The following is a 15,809-nucleotide window of genomic DNA, read 5'->3' as shown; positions in this document are numbered from 1 at the left end:
AAGTAAATCATATTGTTATATTAATACAGGATACGTACTGTATGTTAATATGCTGAAATTTGATGTGGTTATTATAGATAATGATTTATATTACGTATTAGTAATTACAGATTTTCCATAGTCACCTTCTAGTACGATCATTAGACCCTGGACATCATTTAAGACCAGAGTCCTTGCTAAAATAAATTGAGGAATCCTAAACTCGATGGAGTTGCGTCATTTAATTACAGAGATCCCGTGGTCGCCTTCCATCATAAGATCCTGGATCCAGGACTAGTGTCCTTGTCAAACGACTTAACACTTTCGGTGGTGCAACGTTTTATCGCGTCGAAATCTATGTATGTGATATGGCACAACGTGCACCGACGTCAGAAAAAAAAAGTATTTTTTTGACGCTACGTCCAATAGCGCCAGCGGCTCTTAAGGTTATAGGGTAGTTACGTCATTGCGCCGTATCGCCAAAGTTTCCTAGACCACTACCGCCATACTACAAAATTCTGTTGATCAATTTGTGAAGGACTATCACGCACACGTTACTACCTACGCACACATGCACAACTTCTAGTTACGTCTCCCCGTGCAACATTCGCCATACTCAGTCGCCTTGTGTGTCACTGGAGGGAGGCCCTATCGCCGTTGACGCTTTGAAACGTGCAATTTCACGAGGAAAGTAAGTTTTTTTATGAATATTTTGTGCATATTAGTTATATAATTGATTTATGTGCAATTCGCCCTATCTGAGATATTAGTTACATATAACTTTCGACTTGAATAAAGCTGATAAGTAATATTTTCGATACCAAAATCAACGTAAACATGTTGATACTCTGACAGCTCTGAAAGTATTTTTGACAGTCGAGTACGTAAAAAAAGGAAGCATACACCGGACCAAGACAACAGTGGAGAAAATAGTGCAAACGCGGATACTGTTTCACTAAATTCTGCGGAATTTCCTGTATCACCCTCAGAAGAGATGGACAATAACCCAGGGTCACTCGCGCCGTTGCCTGAGGAGGTGGAGAGCAACCCAGAGTCACCAGCGCCCTTGCCTGGAGACGTCGAGAGTAACCCAGGGTCACCCGCGCCGTTGCCTGGAGACGTCGAGAGTAACCCAGGGTCACCCGCGCCGTTGCCTGGAGACGTCGAGAGTAACCCAGGGTCACCCGCGCCGTTGCCTGGAGACGTCGAGAGTAACCCAGTGTCACCCGCGCCGTTGCCTGGAGACGTCGAGAGTAACCCAGGGTCACCCGCGCCGTTGCCTGGAGACGTCGAGAGTAACCCAGGGGCAATTTAAAAAAGACACGTGTGAGGAACGTTTAATAACGTTGACGTGTACTGACGGTTGTTCCAGATTGTGTGTTTTAGTACATGTGAGCAGTGTTGAACGTTTATAAACGTCGTTTTTATTTGTATGGAGCAGGTATGTGCCATATAATGAACTCTGTTGGGTATGTTTGCAGCACCGAAAGTGTTAAATGAGCCCAGACTAGATGGTATTACGTTGTTTTATTACAGAGTTCCCACGGCCACCCTCTGGCTCAATCATAAGACCAGGTCCATGTCGAAGTCCACAATAATATTGCATAGACATCTGATCTACATATTCGAGCAAAATTTCAACTCAACCGGCCTTCGGGAAGTGGGTCAAATTTAACTTGCAAGATTTGACCCGAACTTACATGTCGGCGAGTTCCCACTACCGCACTTATTTGGTTCCATATTAATAAAATAAACGAATCGACTTTAATATGAGAATCACTTTTATTCACTTTCATTTACAATTCGGGCAGAGTAACGGCTTACACGACTGATTAAATGCGAATGAACCACGCTCTACCAGCGCGTGGATTTAAATACTACTCAAGTGACAAACAGATCAACAAATATCGAAAAAACCAAATTAATACAATTTCAATACCAAAATAGTAATAAACCACAACTTGACATATCTTATCAAAATAATCCAATCACTAATGTAATTTCGAGTAACTTTTTCGGACTTACTATTGATAATTCTCTGAAATGGGACATGCATGTAGACAAAATGGTCAAGAAACTAGACAAATTTATATATGTAATAAAAAGATTACGTCAAACAGTGTCAATGCAAGCTGCTCTAATAGCCTATCATGGATATGTTGCGTCTGTTCTTCGGTATGGAATATTACTCTGGGGTAACGCTGTTAGCGCTCTAAAAGCTTTTAGATTTCAAAAAAGATGTGTAAGATCCATCTGCGGCTTAGGACCAGCAGATAGTTGTAAAAATTACTTTAAGAAACATAAAATACTACCTTTACCATGTATCTATTTATATGAAATGTGTGTATTTGTAATTAAAAATATTAATTTATTTAAAACAAACCGCGATGTTGGTAAAAATAGATGTAGACATAAAAACAAATTATGGTTACCTGTACAAAGAATAAAACAATTTAAAACAAATGCATATTGTATGGCAATAAAAATATATAATCATTTGCCGGACAGACTGAAAAAATTAGAATTGACAAAATTTAAATATGAACTATTAAATATATTATTAAACAAACGGTATTATAGTGTTAAGGACTTTTTTGATGACAAATTAAAGTAATTGCTTATAAATATAATTTAATAAATGACATGATTTAATTATAGTGACAATATATTGTAATAAATATTTATAACACTTTAAATTTTATATGTAAATTGTAATGGACAACTAAGTGTGTAAATTAATGTTTATTTAAAAGAATAAAACAAAGATTTGTACACCGGATCAACCGGTAGAGTATGCCGAACGCAATAACTATGTATGAACTACTTTATAAACGCATGCTTTTACAAATAAATAAATTCATTCACAGCCTAAGAACTACCCTCTCACATCACTTGTTTTGTTATAACAAGTGACGTCATTCACAATAAATTTAACTATTAATAAAATAACATTATATTGAAAATATTGTTTTAAAAATACGAAACTAAATATTTTAATAAATATGATTAAATTATTATAATTTATATAATTTATTTGGTATGACTAACAAAGTGTTTTGAAGTACTACCGGAAGTCGTCCATATTTTAATCTAAATATTAATTCCACATTGACAATCAAAATAAACATGATAAAAATTAATATTATATATTATAAAATGCCTCGCCACCCATATACACATACACTGCAAGTTAAATGAAAGTTTTAAAAAATAAAATGAAGTAATGTAAAAATTTAAAATAAAACAAAGAGACAAGACAATCATTGCCTCTCGGGTAGGTCCCAAGAAGGCTGGCTGGTCGAAACTTTGTATGGTCAAATTGTTTATTTGGCCGAAATAGGCACCAGCTCTTGGGTCCCGACTCCCGAGACATAAACCAGTCGCGACGATAGTTTTGGTTGAATTTATAGAAGAGTCCCGTGCATCTAGTGTCTCTACCGCAAATATGTAGCCCTCCCCGAGAACTGCACATAAGCGTATAAGCAGATTCAGCCGCCTCGGTTGCACCACTCGCGCGTCGAAACATGGAATAAGGCCAGCATATCAACGAAAGTAACATTTTTTTATAATATAGGAGTAGCAGACGAGCATGCAATCCACCTGATAGTAAGTGCTTACGGCCGTCCATGTACATCTGTAATCAACCCCAGATACGATTAGATATTCCTACCTGAGGTCCACAGATGCGCCGCTTCCCCTGAGGACTCAGCTGGAACGCCTCGGAAAAGTATGTCTCCCTTACTTTAAACCAGAAGACAGTAGCGTTTAACACTGCTGTTATGGGGCAGAAGTAGGTGTGGCGATGGTGCCGCCGGAGTCGAACCACAAATGGTCCTACCACCTTCAGTCCCACCCATACAAGCGACCTCCCGTTTCCACCCCTTGAAATTGTCACGTGCGGTACCGTTTGGTTCGAATGAACCCGGCACGTTGATGGTAACAAGGGTTCCAAGGATGATGTCGTTGACGCACGTGATATATTAACTACGAAAGATGAGTTGCACAAAATATATGTTTTAAATTATCGTCACTAATTTATTAAACAAAAGCTATCTTACACATTAAAACGAAACTAAGTTTTCAATATAATTTCAATAAATTTATCATTGGAATTAAGTAAATATGAAATATCAATATTTAAAAACATTTTTTTTTTTACTATATAATGAATTTACCTTTGAAATTAAGACAATATAGAATAACAGTATCATACCTGTGTTATAATTATCCTGTTTTTATTTAAATTATTGTATATTATACTAGCTGACCCGGCAAACGTTGTGTTGCCATATAAATAAAAAAAATGTTAAGGATGAACAACCTTTATCACTTACGGGTTTGAAAAATAGATAGAATATTTAAAACTGCGATGGTAGCGAAGTCTGTCGAATCCAATGTGAAACATTCCAAAATCAACAACTACTTACGAATTAAAAATTCATTTAAAAAAACCTTTTTCCACGGACTAAATTGTGAATCTAAACCATTCTCAAGTCCCCTTGAACACACACAACAAATTTCATCAAAATCAGTCCAGTCGTTTAGGAGGAGTTCAGTGACATACGCACGCACATAAGAAATATATATATCGGGGAAAACACGCTTAGGACATCAAAGGGACACGTCAGTCAGTAATGCAGTAATAATAAAATAAGTTATCACAGTTAGTCGGTCAAGTATATAGCAAAATAACCATTTCGATCAAACGCGTTAATTAGGTAAACCGACAGTTTCGTATTGGGGATGTGACTGGGTCCGTGTCTCACGGTAAACTACCCTCGTTCTCGAATACGACTCTGTCGGCATGGCGCACTATTTTTAAATTAAAGTGACGTCACGGCGTCTACCTGAGGTACAGATAATAAAACTAGCAATCTTATGAAACAACGATATCGATATCCACGACATATATGTAAAGGTTTGCGTACTGCGTATTTGCCCGAAGAAAACATGTACAACGCAAAAAAAAAGAAAATAACCGCACTTCTTTTACCAGCCACTTAAATATTATTAAATTTAATACTTTCACAGATTAATATTGTAGTGCTTATGTATGTTAATTTATTATTTTATTCATATTTTTTTTATAGAAATAAAATATGTACACTTCTTAAAATTTGCATCATAAAGAAAATATAATTCTTATTATAGCGTAACACTGGCTCTTAACTATTATTGGTGTTTATAAACAATAATGTGACCTAACAATACACTTCCAGTACTCATGACTTATTATTTGTAGGATAAATATTAAACGAGATAAATATAGCTTTATATCATACTTCAACATTATTGAAAAATAGTTTCCTAATTTACAAGAAACAGCTACGTCAGTTATTTCATAAATAATTTAAAAATAAGACTAATACTAAACTGTAATTCTGTCACAGTCACACGTCTAACGCGACCTGCGACCAGCAGGACTGCGGCTTCCTGACGTTTTTAACACGCTTTTATTAGCTTGGGTTGTATGTATGTATGTATGTATGTACGTAACAGTAACGGAATCTTTGAACCCGATGTCTATCCACTTTGCACGTTCAGTTTAATTCAACATTTTGATGAATTATCAAAAACCGATGACAATACACGATTTTAATAATTTTGTACCATTGTCCTTATCAACATCCTCAGGATTAACGATTTTCGAGGCGAGATTGTTCAAGCGCCTTAGACAAAGTACATCGCAAGTTACGAGATTGCAAATAATTATTGCTTTTTAGTTTCAATAACTGTTATAGCGTGATTTTTAATTTAGAAAATAATAATTTTATTTCCCTATAACTCAAATGTTCTGAAATATATCTATAATGCCCTCCTGTAGAATGATTTTTAGGATTCCGTACTCAAAGGTTAAAACGAAACCCTACGCGGTCTGTTCGTGTGTGACTGGGCTTTATCTCTTGTATTCTTATTATTATACTTGGAAGTCGAATTCAACCACTAAGGGTCCGGTACAACCCGACTTAAATTCGCCAAATTCACACGCTCTCGTCCTTTATAAAAACCCTATTATATTATACTTAAACTATTTTCATTTTATCGGATATTTTTACATTATTTATTATTTTGTGATTTAATATTAGATCTATTACGCCCATAGAAACATCAACGTATTATTTTTTAATTATCGTTATTTGCACATATCACTGTAAATATCAATATCTTAATCTGATCAACTCATTTAGCATGCTACCTATTCATAATTTTTTAATTACTATAATCATATCTACCTGACGAATAATCATTTTTCGGCTTAATCGATGTTATATTTTTGTATAACCTAAAGTAAATCTTATTAATCATGTTCAAATTGTAATGCATTAATGATTGAAGACAAAATATTTTGCGAATAGAACGTGAGTAAGGACAGCCAACATTGAATATTCGATTCTACTTAAGCTACTTGGCTGCATCATACACATTACCGGTTCCACGTCCTCGGAGTGTAATAATGCTTGTAATTGCTCGATATTCTCAATGACGTCCCTCCAGGCACCAGGGCAGTTGTAGTGTCTGTTGGTTTGCCACCAGTCTACGAAGGTCACGAATTGTGTCTGACCCATCACGCCTTGGAAGCTCTTAAATATAAAAAAAATATGTTTTAGAAAAATAACATTCCTATTGTAGCTTACATTCATATGTAAACGTATTAATTTTATTTCCATAAAAATATATAAATTTCGATATATACAGACATATAATCGATTTGTTATTATCACATTATCATTAGAATAATCAGTATTAAAAGAAATGATTGATAGGCGATATCTGTATAAAAGGAGATGCTACTAGCATTCTACTCATCAATCACCATGTGGAAGCTTGGTCTCGTTATATGCTTGGTAGGGTCGGCGCTGGCAGGGCCCCCGCCTGTTTCCAAGTCTCAAGAAGAGATCCAGAGCTTCAGGGAGGCCTTGGAGAAGTCTAGACATAGTAAGGTCACATGAATTTATTTGACAATGTGTTAAATTCCATCTATCCATTTTTTGCATACCAGAGGTCGCAATTTGACAATGTCTTGCATACCTTGTCAAATGTCGATCTTTGGTAAGCAAAACATTGTATAGTTTGATTGTTAATAACGAGCATTAGTGGTTTTACTTCGCCAGTTCCAATGCCTCATATATTCCTACTTTATATGAGCAGTGTCAAGCTCTGTTGTATTCTGGTTTGAAGGGTGTGGTAAGAGGAAACGTCTCGATTGTGTTCTCAGAGATACCAAGCCGTCTGTTGATGATCTCATATAGTGTTTTTATTGTACATGATTGATATTAGATGTTTATTCGCACAAAATCGCGGTGTTTGGACATTTTGGGCGTATTGAGATGGTGATCCTTATTTCTTTGATGAAGGAAACTGTATGGAACTGAGTTAAAAATCAAGTGTAATTAATGCTTTTAAATTAGTATGTTACTAACCGAAAATTACGGTGTCAGTTCGACAGTTCGCTGCGATTTCATTGTGAATCAACCACATTACCTCAATCTGAGGACCATTTCCAGGTGATGGTTACCGCCTTTCTGAGCGCATGCTCATGAATCCCAAGGCCAATGAGTGGGAGAATAGCGGTAAATTCCAGGGTGACATCATCCTGGATCAGCGGCAAATCGACGAGTTGGTGGAGGACTTCGCTGGAACCAGGAAGGCCTACATGAGACCCAACAGCAGATGGCCAGGCAACACCGTCGTCTTCGAATTCGGAGCTGGTGAATTCAGTAAGTTCATTTCATTATGGTTCTGAATTCATTTGATGGTACTTTGAAATCCTGTTTTCCTATCTATTAACACACATTTCAGTTAGAAGTGGTCACATTCTTAAATAGTCGTATTAAAGATGCTGATTTAGCGAATCTGTTTAAAACATCTGGCTAGGCGGAGGCACTCCCGTGCCTCCGCCAAGTCGAGCCAAAGCCAAGAAAAGCATATATTTACTTTAAGTATTTGACGTTTAAATAAATAATATGATCTAGGAAAAACCTCAGGCAACGACTATTATATTATTTCATTTTTAGAGAGAGATCCATCATGCTTTCGAATTTGAAAAAAAAAATCATATCATCTTACTTAGGTAATCATGACTTTTCATAAATTATTGATTTAATTTGAATAATATCAGAATTTCAAATAAGATCGCAATGAGCTACGAGCTCTGTTGAATCATGAATTCTTAATTTTATTCAATTCATACCTTCGTTGCTTTATTGTTCAATTGATTGAATTCAAGCATCTTGAATGCCAGCCAGTTGTGTCGAACGTCATAATACGAAGTTGGTAGAAAAAATACAATATTCAATATTGACGACCTTCTTTTTTTTTCTTGACATACTTATAATCCACAGATTGTTTCGTCCCGACGAGCGTTTTTTGCTAAAAGATGACTTCATCCCAAAATAGTTCTAAATTATTAGGAAATGTTAGAATTATTAGAAATCGTGGAAAAATCAAAGCATTTCGGTATTTCGTAGGACAGGGCCAATATCGGTAGAAATACTGAAAAATCGATAGGTTCGAGACCACCGATTTCAACACTGGTGCTTATGATGAACGCATTGCTTAGGCCTTTGTGGCCTAATGGCGAAAGAAAGTTTCTTATAATGGTTTCTTTGTTACAGCTGCTCCTCAGCAACAAGCCATTATTGCGATGATGAACTGGATCAGTCATTACACATGCGTCCGCTTCCGTCATAGACATGCCAACGAAAGGAACTTTGTCAGGCTTACTGTAAGTAAATTATTTCCTAATGCTTATTAACTGAATGAAGCGAGTACCTTATTGGTCAACAGTCAACACGCAGACGATATCTGACCAGGTACCGTCTATGACAACGTTTATATGTGTTTTGAATTTAAATTTCTATGTTTAATTTTAACATGTTCTCGAGTTTCACAACACTGAAACCCCTACTGAGACTAAAGTACAGAAAACGAAAAGCTCATTAACTTCATTTCAGTTTTACTTTGACTCTTCTTGACTGTAATTTTTAACTGGTTACCTGTTTTTATTAACTGACTTACCTGAAATTAGTTACATATGTAATCGAGTCGCGTAGCGAGTATTAAGAACTCCTTCAAAATCACAACCTGAAGTTACGTCTTCATCGGAACAATGATGTTTCTATCCTACAATATTTTCTCTTCTTTTCACAATAGCGTACTGCTGCTGTATAGAAGCAAAAGTGAAGGATGCAATTGAAGCACTAGTTTATTGCAGGGTCGACCTGATGGATGTTACGCCAGCATGGGCTTCGATGTTAACCGTGGTGTTCACACCATGAACCTGGCGCGTAGCACGCCCGGTCAAGGTTGCTTCGTACCCGTTATCATTGTCCACGAGTGGTTCCACGTCATCGGCATGTTCCACATGCAGTCCACTTACAACAGATACAATTATGTTCGCATTTTCTGGGAGAACATTCAACGCGGTTAGTATTTTACATCACTAGCCTAGTGGTTTGTATGTCAGTCTTTGACATTGAGAATTCGGGAATGCCTGAACATTCCGTCAAAAATCTTTAAACTGTGTCTGCCAATCCACACTTGGCTAACATGGGCTACACCCTAAACTCTTTTAATAAACCCGTTTCAATGACTCTTGTCCGGGTTTGGGACAATTACCCAGGTCAACAATGATAGCGACAAAAATGTGTGAAAATGAATCGATCGTTGCTACGAGCTCATGAAAAATCTTCTTATAATCTACTTTGCCAGGCTTCACCAAAAAGTGAATTTCACATTTTATTTACCTCACAGGCATGGCATTTGCCTTTTACCGCTTCGACAATCGCCTCGTCTCCAACCACGGGCTGCGTTACGAATACAGTAGCTGCATGCATTACGGAACCCACGCCTTCACCACCAATGGACGGGCTACTCTTCTGCCTACTCGTGTAAGTATAAAGCTATACACAAGAAATATGTTAGAATAAGTGCTCAGTAATACGTCAAACGTCTGCTGTCACAACAAAATGACAGATTTAAAATTAAATTGAATATTATTACTCGTGTAAGTGTAAGGCTATACTCAAGAAATATGTTAGAAAAACTCATGCTGTAGCAGACGCGTCATGCAGTCCACCTGATGTTAAGTGGCTACTGCCGCCCATAGATTTCTTTAATCAACCCCAGATAGGATAGGATATTCCTACCTGAGGTCGGCCACAGATGCGCCGCTATCCCTGAAGACTAAGCTGGAACGCCTCGGAAAAGTCTGTCTCCCTTACCACATCCTTCAAAACGGAACACAGCAGCGCTTAACACTGCAGTTATTAGGTAGAAATAGGTGTGGCGTGGTGCCGCCGGAGTCGAACCACAAAGGATTCTACCACCTTTTAAACGGTCGGTGTCACAGCAAAACGACAGATTTAAAATTAACGAACATAAAAAGAACTTATATTTTTAATTGTGACTTTATATTCTAGCCATACAACGGCGAGTTGGGACAGATACGATTCGTGACCCACATTGACTTCATGCGGGTCAACAGGCACTACAACTGTCCTGGCGCCTGGAGGGACGACATCAAGAGTTTCGAGCAATTGCGAGAAATAGTTCACGCTGAAGACGTCGAGCCGTTCGAGGACATAAAGCTGGAAGACTTACCTCCACAAGAATACTACGTGCCAGAGCATGAAGATGAGTTCATGCCAGAACAAGAGTTCAAGCCAGAGCAAGCGTTCATGCCAGAACAAGAGTTCGTGGCAGAACAGCAAGAATATGAACCAGAACAGCAAGAATATGAACCAGAACAGCAAGAATATGAACCAGAACAGCAAGAATATGAACCAGAACAGCAAGAATATGAACCAGAACAGCAAGAATATGAACCAGAACAGCAAGAATATGAACCGGAACAGCAAGAATTTGCACCAGAACAGCAAGAATTTGAGCCAGAACAATAAGATTTAAATAATCAAAAAACAAGCTAACCTATAGCTGTCATTTTTTTTTATAAAATTTTAAATTTTGAAAAGCTGTAATTAAAATATAGCCCTCATTATCTTTGTTACTGAAAGTTTTGAATTACATTTATTGAAAGCACAAAGTTTCTCTTTCTTAACCTAACCTAACCTTACTTCTTAATCTAATTTCAGAGTTCAAAACAAGATGATAAATTATAAATGAATGTGTGACTATATACATGTACTCGTATAAACGTAATCTGGTGTTTAAAAAAGAAAAATCATAAATAATATCAACAATCTAAAAAGGCATCCAACACTATCTGTAGTAAAAAGAAAAATATTTTATGCAGTTAATAATACTTAAATGATTATTTATAATTATAATATTATCTTGCAATAACTTTAAGAACGTTTGGCGCACAATGAGTTACCCAATTTACTGCATATCCTTTTAAGATTTCTTTACGGTACAAATTTCATTTTTTCAGTGCAAATTTACGAAATACATAAGTAAATCATATTGTATTAATACAGGATACGTACTGTATGTTAATATGCTGAAATTTGATGTGGTTATTATGGATAATGATTTATATTACGTATTAGTAATTACAGATTTTCCATAGTCACCTTCTAGTACAATCATTAGACCCTGGACATCATTTAAGACCAGAGTCCCTGCTAAAATAAATTGAGGAATCCCAAACTTAATGGAGTTGCGTCGTTTAATTACAGAGATCCCGTGGTCACCTTCTATCATAAGATCCTGGATACTATCCAGGACTAGTGTCCTTGTCAAACGACTTAAATGAGCCCAGACTGGATGGTATTACGTTGTTTTATTACAGAGTTCCTACGGCCACTGCAAAACGACAGATTGCAGGCACAGACAGGCCTCTGGCTCAATCATAAGACCAGGTCCATGTCGAAGTCCATAATAATATTGCATAGGCATCTGATCTACATATTCGAGCAAAATTTCAACTCAATCGGCCTTCGGGAATTAGGTCAAATTTAACTTGCAAGATTTGACCCGAACTTACACATACACTGCAAGTTAAATGAAAGCTTTAAAAAATAAAATAAAGTAATGTAAAAATTTAAAATAAAACAAAGAGACAAGACAATTCATTGCCTCTCGGGTAGGTCCCAAGAAGGCTGGCTGGTCGAAACTTTGTATGGTCAAATTGTTTATTTGGCCGAAATAGGCACGAGCTCTTGGGTCCCGACTCCCGAGACATAAACCAGTCGCGACGATAGTTTTGGTCCCGTGCATCTAGTGTCTCTACCGCAATTTTTTTTTTTTATTAAAACGCCTTGAGTCACTTTTGAGAGGTATAATTTGTGTTGCGTGGAACATGCCGACCACGTGGAGCCACTCGTGCAAGATGACGACGGGGGTGAAGCAGCCGCGACCGGGTGTGTTGCGAGCCAGGTTCATGGTGTGGACGCCGCGGACCACATCGAAGCCCACGCTGGCATAGCACCCAGCAGGGCGACCCTGTAACAAAATAGACCTTCAAGCTTCAAGTGCACCACTGTCATATGGCCGCACCACACTTCAGCAGTTTCAAAGATTATAGATGATAAGATAAAAATACTGCTTTAATTTAGTCTTGACGTTATATTTTTTCGCAGACGTACTTAACGAATACATATGTGGAATATCCACATCTGACTAACTTGAAATAGAACAGGAGGTAAATCTGTTATCAGGGACACACGGAACTGTTTATTGTTACTATTAGTAACATAGTAACTTACCAGCCGTCTAATAAAAATGAAAAAACTAAGAAAAGATGAAAATACAGCCTCGAACAGAAACCTACATTCATCAGATACAATCTGGCCGAGGATCGAGCCTAAATCCCCCTGTGTTAGACCAATATGGTGATCATTTCGCTATGCGGGTCGAGAATAAGTTATAAGTTATAAACAATTATCTTACAGTAAGCCTGACAAAGTTCCTGTCATTGGCGTTTCTCTGACGGAAGCGGATGCATGTGGTTCTCTGGATAGTGTTGATAGACGCATGGATGGCTTGTTGCTGTGCGGCAGCTGTAACAAGGAAACCAAAGTTACACCTGCACTAATCTGAGCTTACAGCAATTCGGTTTAAATAATTCTATTGTCTAAAGAAATAACAAACACTTATAAGACAAACTTAAGTTAATACAGTAAAATAAGTTCAGTATAATTGTCTCTAGATGGGTGCAGGGGCGGAAGGGGTGGTCTGCCGTGGGCCCCCGATCCTAGAGGGGCCCCAAACATAGTTGCTCAGGTCGTCAGAACCAAACAATCTGTGAAATTTGTATAAATCAGCGAAAAACAAAGGTAGCCGGAATCACACGTAGGTATTTGTTGGCGAATAAGTCTATGGCATATTTTTAATTTAGTAAAATCAAATCAACTTTTTTACACTTTTTTTTCAACTTTCCGCCCCGGGCCTCCGACTACCTTAGTCCGCTACTGATAAGCGTACTAGAGTTATAAATAAATATAATATAAAATAAATAAATAATAAGTTACTCAAATTAAATTTGAATATTTTAATGACGTGCGCTAGTGCTTCCTTTTTAAATAATCTTCTCCTAATTATCCCGTTTTAAAGCGATTATCCCCTTCATAAGGCCACAAATACTGGGAATGTGTTGGGATTTAAGTTCGATGATGGATGTTGGATGTTCGGAGAAGGTTCTTTAAGATACGATTTTGTGCAATCTAAATATAAATAACTCAAAGGTGACTGACTGACATAGTGATCTATCAACGCACAGCCCAAACCACTGGACGGATTGGGCTGAAATTTGGCATGCAGGTAGATGTTATGACGAAGGCATCCGCTAAGAAAGGATGTTGATCAATTCTACCCCCAAGGGGATAGAATAGGGGATGAAAGTTTGTATAAATCTTCTTAGTTAATAATATTTCTTCGTAACGCGAGCGAAGCCGCGGGCAAAGGCTCGTTAATAAATAAAGCAATTGAAGTCTCCATTGATGGACATTATATTATATTTTAAACCCATCAATATGGAATTGATAGCATAGCATTCTCTTTTACAAAATGTACAATCAAGGATTAATTTAAATAAAGATTATTGTATAGATAATAGGATTATAACTTTGCAAATCAATCACGTGTATTTTATTTCAAAAAATGTTTCAGAAGTTGATTGATAGGTAGGGTCATCGAAGTGTAATCAGGGGCAACAAGATTTTACCTTTAGGCGTCACCCACTGTCTAGGAACTTTTTTTTTTTATAATATAAGAGTAGCAGACGAGCATGCAGTCCACCTGATGGTAAGTGGCTACTGCCGCCCATGGACATCTGTAATCAACCCCAGATAGGATTAGATATTCCTACGTGAGGTCGGCCACAGATGCGCCGCTACCCCTGAGGACTAAGCTGGAACGCCTCGGAAAAGTCTGTCTCCCTTACCACACCCTTCAAACCGGAACACAGCAGCGCTTAACACTGCTGTTATTAGGTAGAAATAGGTGTGGCGGTGGTGCCGCCGGAGTCGAACCACAAAGGGTTCTACCACCTTTGAAATATCATACCGGTCTTACAGGATGCTAGAATCCTGTGGTTTTATTCTGGAGGCACCACCGACGTACCTCTTTCTGGCTAATAACAGCAGTGATAAACGCTTTTATATTCCACTTTCAATGCATGCATGCTTAGTTGCGACTTCAAAATTATAAAAATACCGTGGATTCCGGATTCGATTCCCAACCATCTCAGTGATGAATTTAGATATTTGTTTTACATATGGGTGTTTGTGTATTCGTCTTCACGTGTATTCATGGTAGTAATAGTACTACTAGTATACGTTTACGTTTATAACATAGATTGTTTTCCAAACGTTTTAACTGACTGACAACGCAAGCGTTGCCAATGAATTTAAAAACGATCTGTTTTTCATAACTATCTTTTTTTATAAACCCACATCCACCCCCTGTTTTGGGACTGCTTCCGTTTTTACTTTTTGAGCGCGGAACCTTAAGGTACTATATTTTGATCTTATGATTGTGAACCCCTAATCTGTTCTTATAAATGATTTACTCATATTTAACTAAATCGAACATCAATAATGAATGCATTGCTTTTGGTTCTTTCGTTCATCGCAACAATCATTAATAATAATTATCATAATAATGATATGAATGTCAAAGATAAACAATGACAAATTGAAATACAAAAAATATTATACGTAGTTTTTGATGTCAGATACGCATCTCTAATTTTAAAATTCTCAATTTAATTAGTTTCAACACCTGCATGTGTTGAAACTAATTAAATTGAGGCAAGTATCTAGATATCGTGATGGAAACAAATACTTTTATCTGAATGAATATGAAAGGATTTTAATTTCTTTTTATCAAAGAAATTGAATAGTACTTTTAACTAATATTTTTTTATTATTATTAATCTACAATTCTAAAAGAAATTAAATATGTTACTTAAATTAAAGATAATCTAAAACTTTAAGATTAATCTATATTTATAAAAGCGAAAAGATACTCACGTTCAAAACGTATTAATCAAGGTTTTGACTAAACTACTGAAGCTACAATCATGAAATTTGAAATATAGCTTCATTTTATAATGTAGATGCGCACTAAGAACGGATTTTTTGATATTCCACCGTTAAGGGGGTTGAATGGGGGTTGAAAGTTAGTATAAAAGTCCGTCAGTTTTAAAGCAAACTGGATGAATATTGGTATTTAGCTTTCTGATTTAAATTAATAAGAATCTAATCTAAGGGTTTTTTCCAAAATCAACCCTAAAGGTGGTTAAATAGGGGTTGACAGCTTATTTTAAATTTTGCTATTTTGAAAGCCAGCACTATGAAAGTTAGCCGTTGCTTTACTGGTTAAATATAAAATAACTTTAGTTCTACCGTTTTTGGAAAATCAACCCT

The 15,809-nt window shown here is 36.8% G+C and overlaps 2 protein-coding genes across 4 annotated transcripts; both read left to right on the top strand.

Moving 5' to 3' along the window:
* Positions 1-351: 351 nt before the first annotated feature.
* On the top strand, positions 352-1,470 carry LOC140747127 (uncharacterized). The gene is made up of 2 exons (XM_073079380.1): positions 352-670; positions 856-1,470. Exon 2 carries the CDS (start codon positions 974-976, stop codon positions 1,292-1,294), a length of 321 nt encoding a protein of 106 aa, XP_072935481.1. The 5' UTR covers positions 352-670; positions 856-973; the 3' UTR covers positions 1,295-1,470.
* A 5,324-nt stretch (positions 1,471-6,794) lies between these two features.
* On the top strand, positions 6,795-11,016 carry LOC140746955 (hatching enzyme 1.2-like). Of its 3 annotated transcripts, none has more exons than XM_073079145.1 (6): positions 6,795-6,915; positions 7,485-7,697; positions 8,595-8,704; positions 9,194-9,404; positions 9,733-9,869; positions 10,401-11,016. In XM_073079145.1, the coding sequence occupies exons 1-6, from the start codon at positions 6,795-6,797 to the stop codon at positions 10,878-10,880; spliced, it is 1,272 nt and encodes a 423-aa protein (XP_072935246.1). In that variant the 3' UTR covers positions 10,881-11,016. The 3 variants fall into 3 exon arrangements, with proteins under 3 accessions (XP_072935246.1, XP_072935248.1, XP_072935247.1); XM_073079147.1 differs by lacking the exon at positions 6,795-6,915 and adding an exon at positions 7,045-7,164; XM_073079146.1 differs by lacking the exon at positions 6,795-6,915 and adding an exon at positions 7,260-7,366.
* Positions 11,017-15,809: the final 4,793 nt, after the last annotated feature.

This window comes from Epargyreus clarus, unplaced genomic scaffold (genome assembly GCF_041222505.1).
Source record: "Epargyreus clarus isolate Ecla_fem2 unplaced genomic scaffold, WU_Ecla_fem_2.2 ptg000014l, whole genome shotgun sequence".
NCBI classification, from domain to species: Eukaryota; Metazoa; Arthropoda; class Insecta; order Lepidoptera; family Hesperiidae; genus Epargyreus; species Epargyreus clarus.
The sequence above is the reverse complement of the archived record's forward strand: the minus strand, read 5'-3'. Positions and strand labels throughout refer to the sequence as shown.